Source organism: Paracoccidioides brasiliensis (genome assembly GCF_000150735.1).
Source record: "Paracoccidioides brasiliensis Pb18 unplaced genomic scaffold supercont2.7, whole genome shotgun sequence".
Taxonomy (NCBI): Eukaryota; Fungi; Ascomycota; class Eurotiomycetes; order Onygenales; family Ajellomycetaceae; genus Paracoccidioides; species Paracoccidioides brasiliensis.
In genome coordinates this window covers 454,234-467,096 of record NW_011371364.1, presented here as the reverse complement: position 1 = coordinate 467,096, position 12,863 = coordinate 454,234, and the positions used below count along the sequence as shown (strand labels likewise).

Sequence of the window (12,863 nt, the reverse complement as noted above, 5' to 3'; positions counted from 1 at the left end):
TTCAATCCGCAGCTGTCATTGCTATTATTCCTTGACCAAATGATAGCATCAACACAGGAAGGATGATTGATTAAAATAATCGATATTTAAAAATAATTTTTAAAGACGAGGGATTTGTTTTAACTTACTATGCGGAGAACAACAATAAGCCAACCGTGGCTCGGAGTGGATGGTGCGTGGTGATAATATCTGATCATCCTCCCAGTCGAGTCAATCGATGATTATAGCGGGGTATTATTATTGCCACGCCCTTTGGAACTGAATGCGCACCTCCGCCGATGTCCAAACCTCAAACCTTCAAAGTCATGCTGAATTTATATACCCGCAGATAAGATATACACACATTACATACATCCGCCGCCACGAGATATACCCGACAAGGAAACGCATAAAAACGCCTTTGATTCCTTGCTATTCACCCTTCTGCAGTCTATATTCTCTTCCCGTCTCTGCTAATTCGACAGTTGACCCCTTACCGCTCTTGCCATGGTCGTCTACTCATTTTACATTTTCGACCGCCATGGTATGGCTGTATCCCACTCTCTTGCTCCGTTATCCCCTATTTATACGTCGAATACAACACCAGTCTAACCTCCACCTCTAGCGGAATGCATCTACAAACGCCGCTGGCTCCCGCGTCCAACCTCTACTGGTTCTAAACCTCCCAGGCCAACCTCAGACTCTGCTGCCCTCAGCAACGGCCTCCCAAAATTCATTCCAGTTTCAAGCCAAAGCCTGACAGCCGAAGATGACGCAAAGCTGATATTCGGCGCGGTATTCTCGCTCCGGAATATGGTGCGCAAACTCGGTGGAGACGATGATAAGTACGAATATATCATATGCCGCTATATGCACACACACACACACACACACACACACACACACACACACACAGAGAGAGAGAGAGAGAGAGAGAGAGAGAGAGATTGTTATTATCCACTGGCTAATGCCATATCATATAGCTTTGTCTGCTACCGAACAAGCCAGTATAAGCTGCATTACTACGAAACTCCCACCAATATCAAGTTTGTCATGCTCACGGATACAAAGTCGGGCAGCATGCAGCTGGCCCTGCAGCAGATATATGTCAATCTTTATGTGGAATATGGTCCGTATGATATCTGCTAGTATATCTATTTTTTGTTCTGTTATCTGTTACATATATATATATGCGTGTGCGCTCTGGCAGCAATGTTTTCTAACCAAGCCCGTTGTATTTTCTTGCAGTGGTCAAGAACCCCTTGGCTCCAGTCGAGCACCCTGGCGGACTAGGTGTAAACAACGAGCTTTTCGAGGAGTCCCTGGAACAGTTTGTGGTACGTCATTCGTCCATTTCAACCCCCAATCTTGCTATTAATTTATTTGTTTCTTATATTTTTATACCTGCCATAATTCGACTGACCCCATTGTCCGACTCCAGACAAGGGTTCTAGCTTAAAAATATCTTCCTTAAGCTAGGATTAAGTATACCCTTCAACTTTTCAATGGGTTATGCACCTTTCCGAGATCCTAGACAATTTATTCGTCTTTTGTCGGGAAACATCAAAGCGTGATTTTCTCACGTCTGTGGAGAGTCGACCAATCTACGCCCAGCCAGCCAAACAAAGCTACCATCCTGGAGACTATGGAGTTTAACACCTTGGCATAGACCACACCAAGACGACCATTTCTTTAGCCCGTTGTGTGGTTGACTTGAAGGGTGTATGGACGTGGCTAGAGGGGAGATTTCTAAGGCCCTCTGAAGCAATACAATTTATTCAGTCGATCAGTAGATTTCCTCGCTCATCGAAGGCTTGGTCAGATCTTACGCAGACCACGTGATTATCTCTAATCATCTCCGCAGCATTCGAGTCCGCGGGTATTCAGCCTCTGCTTAACTCCTGGTGACGCGAGAAATCTTTCGACATCTTGCAAATGGAGAACGTTAGGTCAGCGTGTAACAACAGACGATAGACATCATCCTACAGGTAATCTGGAGAGCGTCATGTTTCGAATGACAAGCAAACCTCCGGGGGCATTTCCATACGCACATGTCATTTCCTCTTGTCGATCCATATTCATTCTCAGGGTATGATCATTCTTAAAAACTACCGTGTGTGCCACGGTGATTTTCCTCTCGTTTTTTTTCGTGTTTCAAAATCGACATTTATGAGCATACATAATAGGACTGCATTGCTATTCACCTCAACATCTACTCCTCTCCTTATTAACTATAGGGAGAACATGTTAGCTGGCTTTCGCTATCATTAATGCAATTGTGCTACGCCTGCTTCCCCCCCCTGAAATCGGAACCGCTTGTCGTTAATCGTTTAGGAAAGGATTTGCATATAGGTCAACACCGATATCTGCTTAGAGGGAATGCATAGGGGGAGAGTTTCTGAGATGAAATAACGGATACAAGCAATAGATGATTGAAAAGTAAAATAGACCAAAGGAGAGAGATTAGTTCATTTGGGTCTGGATCTGGGTCTAATGGAGTCGGGGTAGCCTTTGCATTTTCGTCTTTTCCAGGAGCCGGCTGATCGGTAGTAGAAGAGTTGAACTGGGATCTACGATCAAAAGATACTTTTATACCCGACTGAACATTGTGAGGAGAGTTGCTTGTTGTCGAGCTGCCTCTGACACATACGAGGGGGATTTTGCATCGTCCTCTTGTCTGTGCTTTGCTGTATACGGGGATCGCTTCAACCGAGGAAACCAGCCACATGAGGATATAATCTCTCTTCTGGTGGCCTGCTGGAAAGTTGGCTGGCATTCGTTGGAACACTCTTTGGCACTTTTGATAGTTCTCCATTCATGTGCCACAGACGATTGTGGGAGTTTTCCCCCAGCGCAATGGAACACACATAGGGTAGAGATCAAGGCGAAATTATTCCAGCCTTCTCCCCGTGAATATATATTAGCTAAGGATTGATGCTTCCAGTCAAGCAGTCAGACTCTCCGAGATGTGCATCCGTTACGACTGCATCTTCAGCAACGGACAGGAAGCAATTAGGAGACCTCAACCCGCTGGGCTCCATACGTTCATTCGTCTTTGGGGAGAAGCTTTAATCCAAAGACTGGTTCCCTTCCTCCCCATTGATATTAGATGGTTGTGCAAGCGATAATCATGAGATTTGGCCCAGCGCAGTTGGTGGCAGTTGGCGTGTGAGCAGTTTGCATTCATGCTGTCAAGTTTGCAAGTATCCTTATGGTCTAACTCTCTTTTCACATATAATGTTGATCATATTTCTTTAGCATAGATTATTAAAGTTTCTTGAACATCAGATGTGAAAATGTCAGAATTAATAAGCTAGTGAACGAGTCCTTTATGTTAGAATTTAAGAAGTAAATTATTTTATTTTAAATACGAGGAAGAATTTATTTACAATGCCTTCTTCAATTCTCTTAATGCAGGCTAGAAAGTAACTCGGCAACTAGTAAAATTGGAAAAAGTGTGCATGAGAAATGACAAAATTTGTCATACATTCAACTTTCTTTTTCCTTTCTTTTATATTTTATTTCTGAAGAAAAGGTTATATGTAGTTTCTGTGCTGTAATTAGTCGCACTAGATATCACCTGTTCTCACAGATGCAAAGCATAACATAACCAATCACAAAATCAAACTACCAAACTGTCAAACCCTCAATTCCCCTCATCCCCAGGACGTTAATCAATTCCACCCTAAACAAACCCCTCTCCCCACAAGCCAAACATTCAACCCCCTCCTCCCTATCACCCGCCTCAGCGTCGCAATTACCCCATCCTCGCCAAAGTCCATATCATCCAAACTCACATGACGCGCGTGGGACCAGAGGAGAAGTAATTGCAGAGATTGCGGGTCCGCAATTCTATCTGTTGCTGTATCGGTAGTCGTATCTGCATGTCCAGAGCCGTAATTATTGACATATTTGTCCAGAAACGTATTAGAATTTGGCGCAACGAGGAGGACCGGATTATCGTAGTTGATGGCGACTTTGTGAGTACCAATACTGTTCTGAGCATGTTCTTGTTCTCGTTTCTGCGTAGGTGAAGAATGCCACTGCTCGCATTTGGGAACTGCCTGCTCGAGTCTCTGCATCATATCCAATCCCGGGATGCCCATCAGGTCCACGGTAGAAATGTTGGAGAAGGAGAGGGGAGGTACGCCTGTGGCGTTGCTGACGCTCAGATCACCTAGCAACCACGTGGGTGGAGAGTAAGTCTTCCACCAGAAGACCGTTGCGGTGCCGTTGGGCATTGGCGGGCTACCTGTATTCCTCGCGAGGGAATGGGGAGGTGGTGCTGTGGAGTTGGCGAGGATGGTGGGGATTTGAAGCTGCACTGGTATCACGCCTCCCTGGTGATAGATGCCCATGAGCGTGCCTAGGGCGGCGTTGAAGAGGACCCATGATATAAGGAAGAGGCGGGAGCGGGGAGGGTGGAAGCAGGTTAGTAGGAGGGGAATACAGGGGATGAGGAAGCGGGATTCTTGGTGGGGGAAGATGGAGAGGATGGCAGTGGCGGACAGGGAGGAGATGGCGCGGAGGTTGCGGAGGGAGAAATAGGAGGTGCTTGGGGATTTGAAGGAGTAGAAGAGGAGGAGGTAGATGGGGCCGAGGAGCTGGGGGAGGTTAATGAGGACATGGGTGTAGCGTGGGTGCAGGCCGTGATTGGCGAGATTTGACGTGGTAGAATTGTACAGGAGGTTGTTTAGGGGGGTTATGATGGGTTTGCGCAAGATGGAGGTGAGGGATGTTGGAGATGCACTGTAGAAGGCTGTGTCGATGGATATGGCGATGAGACAGGATATGAAACCGAATGTTATCACTGCCAGGAGGGAAAGGGGTCTGCAGCAAATGTTAGCGATTCTTAGACGGGGTTGATGTGAAGGGAGAGGGCATACTTATTAAGGAAATGGGGGACCAATTTAAGTCCGGGTATCAAAACAAAGGCTGGAAAAGTGATTCTATTAAAAACCCCCGTAACAAGCACGAAGGATAAGATAGCGCATGCGAAAATCGAAGAGTGTTGCTGAAGAAATTGGGAGCAAAATATAAGCTACACGGTCAATTTATTCAAGATCGCCTTCCCGGGGGAATGGAATATTCCGGGGTATCCTGCGCACCTTATTCTCAAGAATGCGCTGTATCAAAACCAAGCCCCAGGCCACGAGCAAAGTCTCCAACGAGTTCGAAAACGTATGCGATTGATATGTCCAGGTAACATAGGAGGATGCGACCAGTACCACGGCCTGGCGACGATGGCGCGGGGACGACACGAGCTCATGCATAGCCCAGTCCTCAAGCACGAAGCTCAGGAGGAACATCCCGCCTCGAAGCACGTAGTATATCAGGTCTGTAGGGGTACTCCCCGTGCCGGCCTCAGCCCACAACCACTTCAGGAGGGTCATGGGCAGGCCGTAGACGATCCATAGTGGGAAGACGCTGCGGATGGGATGGTCCGAAGTGAACTCCCAAGTTCGGTGGGATGGGTAGGAGAATACTTGGCCTGGAACAATACAGTGTTAGCGGACATAAACAAACAAGCTGAAATACATCAATGCGATGCAATAGAGGAGAAAGGAATCTCTACAGCAACAATGAAGCCAACCCCCAATACAGGTTAACAGGGGGTGTTAAACTTCGAGTAAGCAGAAATCGCGATTGGGTCAAGCTGATCAACGTAGGGGGAAACATCCAACACTGACATTGAGTTAAAGAAATCAAAATGAACTAGAAAAGTAAAATATGCTGTTCCATACCAGCGAAAACCTCGGGCCCCTGGAAATTCTCATCGGGATGGATATAGCTGGGGGAGAAGGCGAAGTAGACGCGGACCAGGAGGAGCAGCAGGTAAGTTCGTCTCCACATTGCGCAGGATGGTTTAGGGCATGAAGCTGCGCAACCATGGATGAAGGCATGGGAGCATTGTATGCACAAACCTTGTTGACAACGAATGAATGCACTGTGATGTAAGATGAGATGAGAGGGAAATGTTACCGTTGAAGAGAGAGCATTTATGCAGGATTTGAAAAGAACCAGCAGCGCATATAGGAGTAAAACCAACTAAATCACTATCTTCAAGGCAGCAACCCGGCACCTGGAGCAAGCAGCCTTCAAAAGTACCGTGCCATAGTAATTTACCCTAGCGGTGACATCTTGCGCACGTGACCCGCTTTGTCATCAGCTGCTCCCCCACGTCTGGCTGGCTGCAACCTCCTCAACAATTACAACAATCATCAACAACATCTACAATCTCAACCTTGATGTTCATCTCTTTTCATATTCACTCTTCACGCTGCCAGATACCAAAACACACCATCCTGAGAACTTACGATTCTAGCCTTCTTCCTCTTCTCTCGCCGCCACCAACGTTCTTGCTGCGGCTTCCGCAAACCTCGCTCGACTTGGCCAAACCTTCGTGTCACGGTATTTACCCCCCCCCTTAGCCTCTTTCTGTGCTCACAGGAGATCCATGCGCTAACTCCCCAGTCTGCGCATATATAGAGCTTCTGAATCTCTCTACAGGATCTCGCGTTGACATTTTCTACCCAAAACAGGCCTCCAGATATACCTCGCTCGAAGCATGTCGGCCCCCGAGAATTCTAAAATCACCCTGATCCCATCCGATGAGCCCGAAGATGGCCGTGGAATCGAAGTTGGTATGCTAGTCATTCTCTCCTCCTAGAATCTGATCGAGGTGCAAAAGAGAGATGTCGTTGCTCTACCCGGGTGTTGGTGTATTTGTTCCCTTTGCTGACCTATGTGCTCTTCGGCGATTTAGAACGTGTAATCATCGAGCGATCCATCTTGATCAAGAACATGCTCGAGGATCTAGGTGATTCTGGGGAACCTATTCCAATTCCAAATGTACTGTTCTTCCTTTCCTGCACCTCCCTTGCATACCTTCTCTATTTCTTGATGAGGGAATACCTAACATGCCTTTGTAAACAACAGGTTAATAAAGCTGTCCTCGAAAAGGTCATCGAATGGTGCGAACATCACAGGAACGACCCACCAACCACCAATGATGAGGACTACGACTCGCGCAGAAAGACCACTGACATCGACGAGTGGGACCAAAAATTCATGCTGGTTGACCAAGAGATGCTTTTTGAGATAATCCTGGTATACACTTCCCCACATACCTACATATCCACTTATCTGTCGCGCCAGCACACACTCTATGCGGGGGCATGTATGCTAACAGCTTTGACACCACCATCAGGCCGCCAACTATCTTGATATCAAAGCCCTGCTAGACGTAGGCTGCAAGACCGTCGCCAATTTGATCAAGGGCAAGTCGCCAGATGATATCCGGAAGACCTTCAACATCCAGAACGACTTCAGCGAGCAGGAGGAGGCTCAAATCCGTGCTGAGAATGAATGGGCAGAGGAGTAGGTTTCACCCTCTATTCCATATCTTTTTGTCTATTCATTTATCTTGGTATGGTATCATATACTGACTCCAATCTACAGTCGTTAATTTCACCTACATAATCGGCATATGAATACATATGAAAACCAACCCAACGACCCAGCACACATCTCCCCCTAGTCCCTCCTCTCCACCATTATCTGGACGTATAATGCAATGTATGCACACCTACCTCGCAACTTCCTGAGGTCATCAATCACCTTCCCCTTTCCATGCCCACAAAACAAAATAGGCAAATCGGGCTTAGTCGGAGTTGGATTCCGGAACCCGGTGGAGGGAGGGGAGCCAGGCGGGAGAATATTAAATTAGGGGGGTTGAATGGGAATAATGAAACGAGAAGAAACATTCATGTCCAATTTATTCTATTCTGCCCATTTTTTGTTTTGTCTTGCTCAGACGTGCCTTTCAGTGTTCCCTATTATGCCCATCTCTTGTCCTTTGAACTCCTCTATTCCCCTTTCTTTATGACTCCTTACCATTTAGCTTCTTCTCTCTCTCTCTCTCTCTCTCTCTCTCTCTCTCTCTTTTTTTGGTTTGTGTGTGTGTGTGTCTTGTTCTTTTGCGTATTCTTAGGCATACAGCCCTCCTGGGTTGTATCAACATACCGCAACACACATGACATGAAAATATGCGCATCAAGGGCCCTTCTTGACAATTCCGTCAATTTGCCAGTAAACTAATTGCTTCCTTTACTTCCTGATTCCTTCCTGGTGCATTTAGCTTTGAGGCTCTTCCAGTCCTCTTGTCTCTGGGACCCTCATCAGCGTTCATGTGTACGTGCTTATCAATAGTAATCAATCAGTTAAACCACTCCCGTGGTATCGGGCTCCATTTGGCGTCTTTGCGTCTTTGCTTTGAAGAAAAAGTAAAAGGCCCGGTCATCCAATTCCAATTCTAACTCTATTTTCTGATCTCTCTTATTTTCTTTAAATATTATGCTATGACTGTGGATATGGCTCTTTGCTGCAGAATTTACTGACTGAAAGAACTACCTTCTCTCCCTCTTCCCATTCAGGGGCTATTCCTATTGTTCTAACTAGAAGAGAGCAAACATCCCGTCAACGGATCAAGAACAAAATCGAATCTGAGAATGCAGTTATATTCCCCTTTCTTTCTTTCCTTTTTTTTTTTTTTTTCTCTTAACACTTTTTGCTTTCCTTTTCCATTACGGCTCAATAGAATCGATACAAGGGATCCTCAGATGCCAAAGAGGACAGAAAACACGTAACCCTCCCTTTTCTTCTCTGGCTAGGACACTGTCCTGGAGGGGCGCCTCGATACCTCATATGGATTACGACTTATGGATTGAGCGTTGGGGAGTCATTTATGCCGCCGTTGTTGTTGTTGTTGTTGTTTGCTCCAAGTACATACCCCTGCGATTGGGCAGGGCAAAGGTAACATTTGCCCGTCGTCGTGTGGTTTCCATTTCCCTTCTTCAGTCATACATCCATATCATGTTATATTAATAGGCGAACTGAGAGGGCCGGTGATGGGTGCCTACGAATTGAGGAAACTGAGCAGACGGTGTCTCGGATACCGTGGCATTGGGTCCATCGTGCATCAGGCACGGATTCCAAAACCTGCCTGGTAGCAATGGGCATGGGGCATAAAAGCGATTGTGATGTCATTAGGTCTTCTTTTGATTGATTTCGTAACGCGAGAAGAACAGGAAAAAAAAAAAAAGGAAAAAGGAAAAAGGAAAAAGGAAAAGGAAAAGCTTGTATTTGATGGCTTGTCGTGTACATAAGAGAGAACAGAACCAGAAGAAAGCACATCGTCTCCATCCACCCCCGAAGCCCCCCAAAGCCAATCGCAATAACTCTTGACTGACACATATTCCATCATAACTCGATTGTCGTAATGCCGGGGTGGATTATGCGGTTTTTGAAAGGTTGGGGGGGGGGGGAAGGTGGCCATTCACTACGACATTCATCTAAATGCCGAGACGAGCCTTGCGCCAATGCCTCCGCTTGGCGTTATATCTGTGTTGTGGGAACAAAGGGTTTCTGTTAGCCATTATCTTCCTCTTTGCGTTTCCTATGCAGCTGGTTTCCTTGCAATGGAGTTCTTCGCGACATTTTCTGAAATACGTGGTGTTTGCAATGCATCAGGCGGCGTCGTTGGATGGCGGTGGAACATTGACTTTCGAGCACTGAATTTCTACAACCTCGTTCTTTCACATATCTCTCCCGCGATTCCATCTTTCTCCAATATTTCTCTTCCTTTCCGTCCAGCCTTTCCACATCGCATAAATATGCCAAAAAAAAAAAAAAAAAGGGAGAAGCGAAATTTAAATTTACCTGATAGTGTTTCCGGTCCGCAGACGAATCCATTGGGGGATGGGACGGTTCCGCTTCTGGGCTTTGGCAAGCTTCTGCTTGGTGCGGAACGTTTTGTGGCTCTGTATTCGGTATTAGTGATGATCCCCATGCTCTCGCGCGGGCCGGGATATCTCCAGGGCATGTTCATCATGTTCACTCACCGGCATCGTGACGATCTAGGGCACTGCAGATGCTCAAGATGTGATGGGATGGGTGGTTGTTGATGTCGGAGGGCTGGGACTGGGAGGTTTTTGTGTGGGTTTTCTGGCTGGATTCGCTTAAACCTTCAGAGTAAGATCATGTGACTTGGCTGGAGAGGCGGCGGGATAGGCGGTGTAGAGAGGCATTACTTCTGTCGGGCTTGAGCTATTTTCAGCAAAATTGTAATTAGTCGATTTTGCAGTTGATCTACGAGGTTGTTGCATGCAGAAATGGGGCTAAGCACCTTGTAGACTGTAGACTATGACTGAAAAGGCGGTTTCGGCAAGTCGTATTCGATGGAGCCATCCGACTTCAAGCCTCAGAAGGCTGTTGTTGGGAAGCATCCAAAGGGGACAAAGTCCGATTCCCATCGTATATGAATACAAGATCAATTCAAGGAAGGATACGGGCTGCTGCTTTCTCCTTGCTTCCTCACTGTATGATGCTGTCCTGTATATAGAGAGACAACGGTACAAGTAGATGGCTCTATCCGATGATGCAGAGAGCAATTACATAAACAATATCCGGCATCATTCAGCCGCGATGCATTCTTTATTAAATTCTTTTTTTTTTTTTTTTTTTTTTTTTTTTTTTTTTTTTTACATTAACGAACTGCAGATCCCCACTGCACTCCAGGTTCTTATGCCACCAAGCCTGCGCCTGCACGACCCCGCGTCTGTGGTTCTGGAAAGCTGAGACCTTCGATTCGAGGCTGCAGCCCCGCGGTTTGGAGAGCGATCGATTGCGCCACAGGATCAAAGGAGGGAAACAACGAGTTGCAAGACTCATCACTGAGCCTGATGTTTGTGTGTGTCCATATCAGGTGCCTTTTTGAGAACACTTGTCCGTATCTACAAGGGTGTGTTGCCTGACAACTAGGATGGAAAGGAGCTGACAGGGTGAGGAAATTTCAGAATCACCAGAGTGAGTCAAACCGAGACAAGCTTTTTTTTTTGTTTTCTTTTTTTCTTTTCTTTTTTTTTCTTTTCTTTTTTTTCTTTCTTTCTTTCTTTTTTTTTTTTTTTTTTTTTTTTTTTTTTTAAATCGAACGAATGGACCAATTCGGGGATTTATGGCGGCTGCTGCCTGGGTGATGCATAAATTTTTCAACACCTGAGCTGTAATGGCGCGGAGTCATAAAGCTAATCTCACTGTCCAATGCAGTCTCTGATCTGAATCTCGAGAGAAGAGGTCATTCTACTGTGGTTGGCCTGCTTGGAGACATGCATATTCAACACATCGCTAAATCCGCTGTCCCGTGGCTGAGGTAATTGCAAACGGATCTTTGGCCTGGCCCAAAAGGGGCTCTCGTATTGGACCGGCAGATGCTGGTTAGAGCGACGAACGCAGTGTGTCTCGGATGCAGTTGAAGAAAGGATGTGAGAAGGTTATATTAATGAGACGGGAAATATCGATGATTAGACAGGTTGCAAGATGGCAACGCCCCTAGGTAGTTGACTAAGTCACTAGCTAATCACAGAGACAGACTACCACGGAGTTTCACCCAGCTGGGATTGCACTGGTTGTGTCTGGTGCCTGGTGTTTCAAGAAGGAAAAGCCAGAGCAATCCGATGAGTAAGGCATCCATTGGTTCTAGTTTAGCGAACACGCTGTCTGGCATCCATCCCACCAAGCAGGATTGGGAGACACTAGACAGGGTCATTGACTCATTATTAATTCTTCCAAGATTAATTATGCCAAATTGCGACACCATGGTGGTCGTATTTTCACTGTGAACAAGGCCTCAACTAGCTCCTAGGTTACTCCGTAGAACAGTTAGAGCCCTGGGGGAACGATGGACTGTACCATTGGTCCAAAACATCGTATCGGATGACCCGCACGGCGTAACAGACGATTACAAGAAACCTAACCTAACCTAACCTGCCTGCCTGCCTACCTGCCTGCCTGCCTGCCTGCCTGCAAGCAAGCAAGCAAGCACGCACGCACGCACGCACTGCGGGTTTTCAGCTTGGTTCAAGCTGCGCCCCCTAATCCCAATCCGGCTACTGTCGAGGCTGTCCGGTTTGGCTTGGGTAGGAAGGTTTTACGGAGCCAATACTCACTCCCCTGGAGGACTGCGGGGATGCATAATTACAGGCGAATACGATCCGAAAGACGGTCTGCCGCCCCGTGTGCTGTGCGTAATTTACCTCTCGGAACGGGATCTCGCCAGAGCCAACCGACCCGGTTTATGAAAGATGTGCAGCTGTGCCCAGCAACCCCCCAGCAACCAAGCAACTAAGCAACTAAGCAACCAAGCAACTAAGCAACTAAGAAACTAAGCAACTAAGCAACAAAGCAACAAAGCAACACAAGCAACACCCAGCAAGCCCGGCCTCTGAGCCTAGGGTAGGGCGATACCACCGCTGGGTGGGTAGTGTAGTTGTCGTAGAAGAAGGAACGGTAGGTACCTACGGAGCAACATACATCCTCGGCCTCTGGAATGACGTCTAAGCCTTTGGCCCAAGGCCTCGGTGTGTCGGGGTTCAACATAGTCCGGCCCGTCGCTCGAGCCAAGCTGATGGGGACGGCGGGAAAAACGACCGTCTGGCGCCCGCTCCCTCCCAGTCCCCCCCCCCCACCCCCAAACCGCCAACGAGGAGGAGTGTGGCGAGGGAGCGAGAGCAGCAACGCACCGCACTGCGTCTCACGGACGAACCGGTTGCATAGAATCATAAATGTTCGTTCATAAATTCAACCAGCCCGGCCAGCGTCAGCGCGTCAGCGTCAGCGTCAGCGTCAAGCGTCATCGGTCGGTAACTCCCCGTGCCCGAAAGGTACACGGCTGCAGGCGCGTTATATATATATATATATGTATATGTATATACAGATAGGAGCATGCATGCAAGAACGGTACCTTGGTCCTTCCACCCTACAGCACGTTGTCTCCCCGTTGATGAATATATATATATATATATATACATAATACACATATCTAAAAC

The 12,863-nt window shown here is 47.0% G+C and overlaps 4 protein-coding genes across 4 annotated transcripts; 2 read left to right on the top strand and 2 right to left on the bottom strand.

Annotated features, from left to right (window-relative positions):
• Positions 1 to 486: 486 nt before the first annotated feature.
• PADG_05839 (TRAPP subunit BET5) lies at positions 487 to 1,438 on the top strand (the record flags this gene model as incomplete). The annotated part of the gene is made up of 5 exons (XM_010762933.1): positions 487 to 523; positions 605 to 824; positions 963 to 1,108; positions 1,228 to 1,316; positions 1,421 to 1,438. 5 exons carry the CDS (start codon positions 487 to 489, stop codon positions 1,436 to 1,438), a joined length of 510 nt encoding a protein of 169 aa, XP_010761235.1.
• Positions 1,439 to 3,653: 2,215 nt separating this feature from the next.
• PADG_05838 (glycosylphosphatidylinositol-alpha 1,2 mannosyltransferase) lies at positions 3,654 to 5,832 on the bottom strand (the record flags this gene model as incomplete). The annotated part of the gene is made up of 4 exons (XM_010762932.1): positions 3,654 to 4,809; positions 4,866 to 4,993; positions 5,088 to 5,470; positions 5,724 to 5,832. 4 exons carry the CDS (start codon positions 5,830 to 5,832, stop codon positions 3,654 to 3,656), a joined length of 1,776 nt encoding a protein of 591 aa, XP_010761234.1.
• Positions 5,833 to 6,547: 715 nt separating this feature from the next.
• PADG_05837 (E3 ubiquitin ligase complex SCF subunit sconC) lies at positions 6,548 to 7,363 on the top strand (the record flags this gene model as incomplete). The annotated part of the gene is made up of 4 exons (XM_010762931.1): positions 6,548 to 6,623; positions 6,746 to 6,831; positions 6,919 to 7,089; positions 7,190 to 7,363. 4 exons carry the CDS (start codon positions 6,548 to 6,550, stop codon positions 7,361 to 7,363), a joined length of 507 nt encoding a protein of 168 aa, XP_010761233.1.
• Positions 7,364 to 9,695: 2,332 nt separating this feature from the next.
• On the bottom strand, positions 9,696 to 9,887 carry PADG_05836 (60S ribosomal protein L39; the record flags this gene model as incomplete). Its single annotated transcript, XM_010762930.1, has 2 exons — positions 9,696 to 9,800; positions 9,882 to 9,887. The coding sequence occupies 2 exons, from the start codon at positions 9,885 to 9,887 to the stop codon at positions 9,696 to 9,698; spliced, it is 111 nt and encodes a 36-aa protein (XP_010761232.1).
• Positions 9,888 to 12,863: the final 2,976 nt, after the last annotated feature.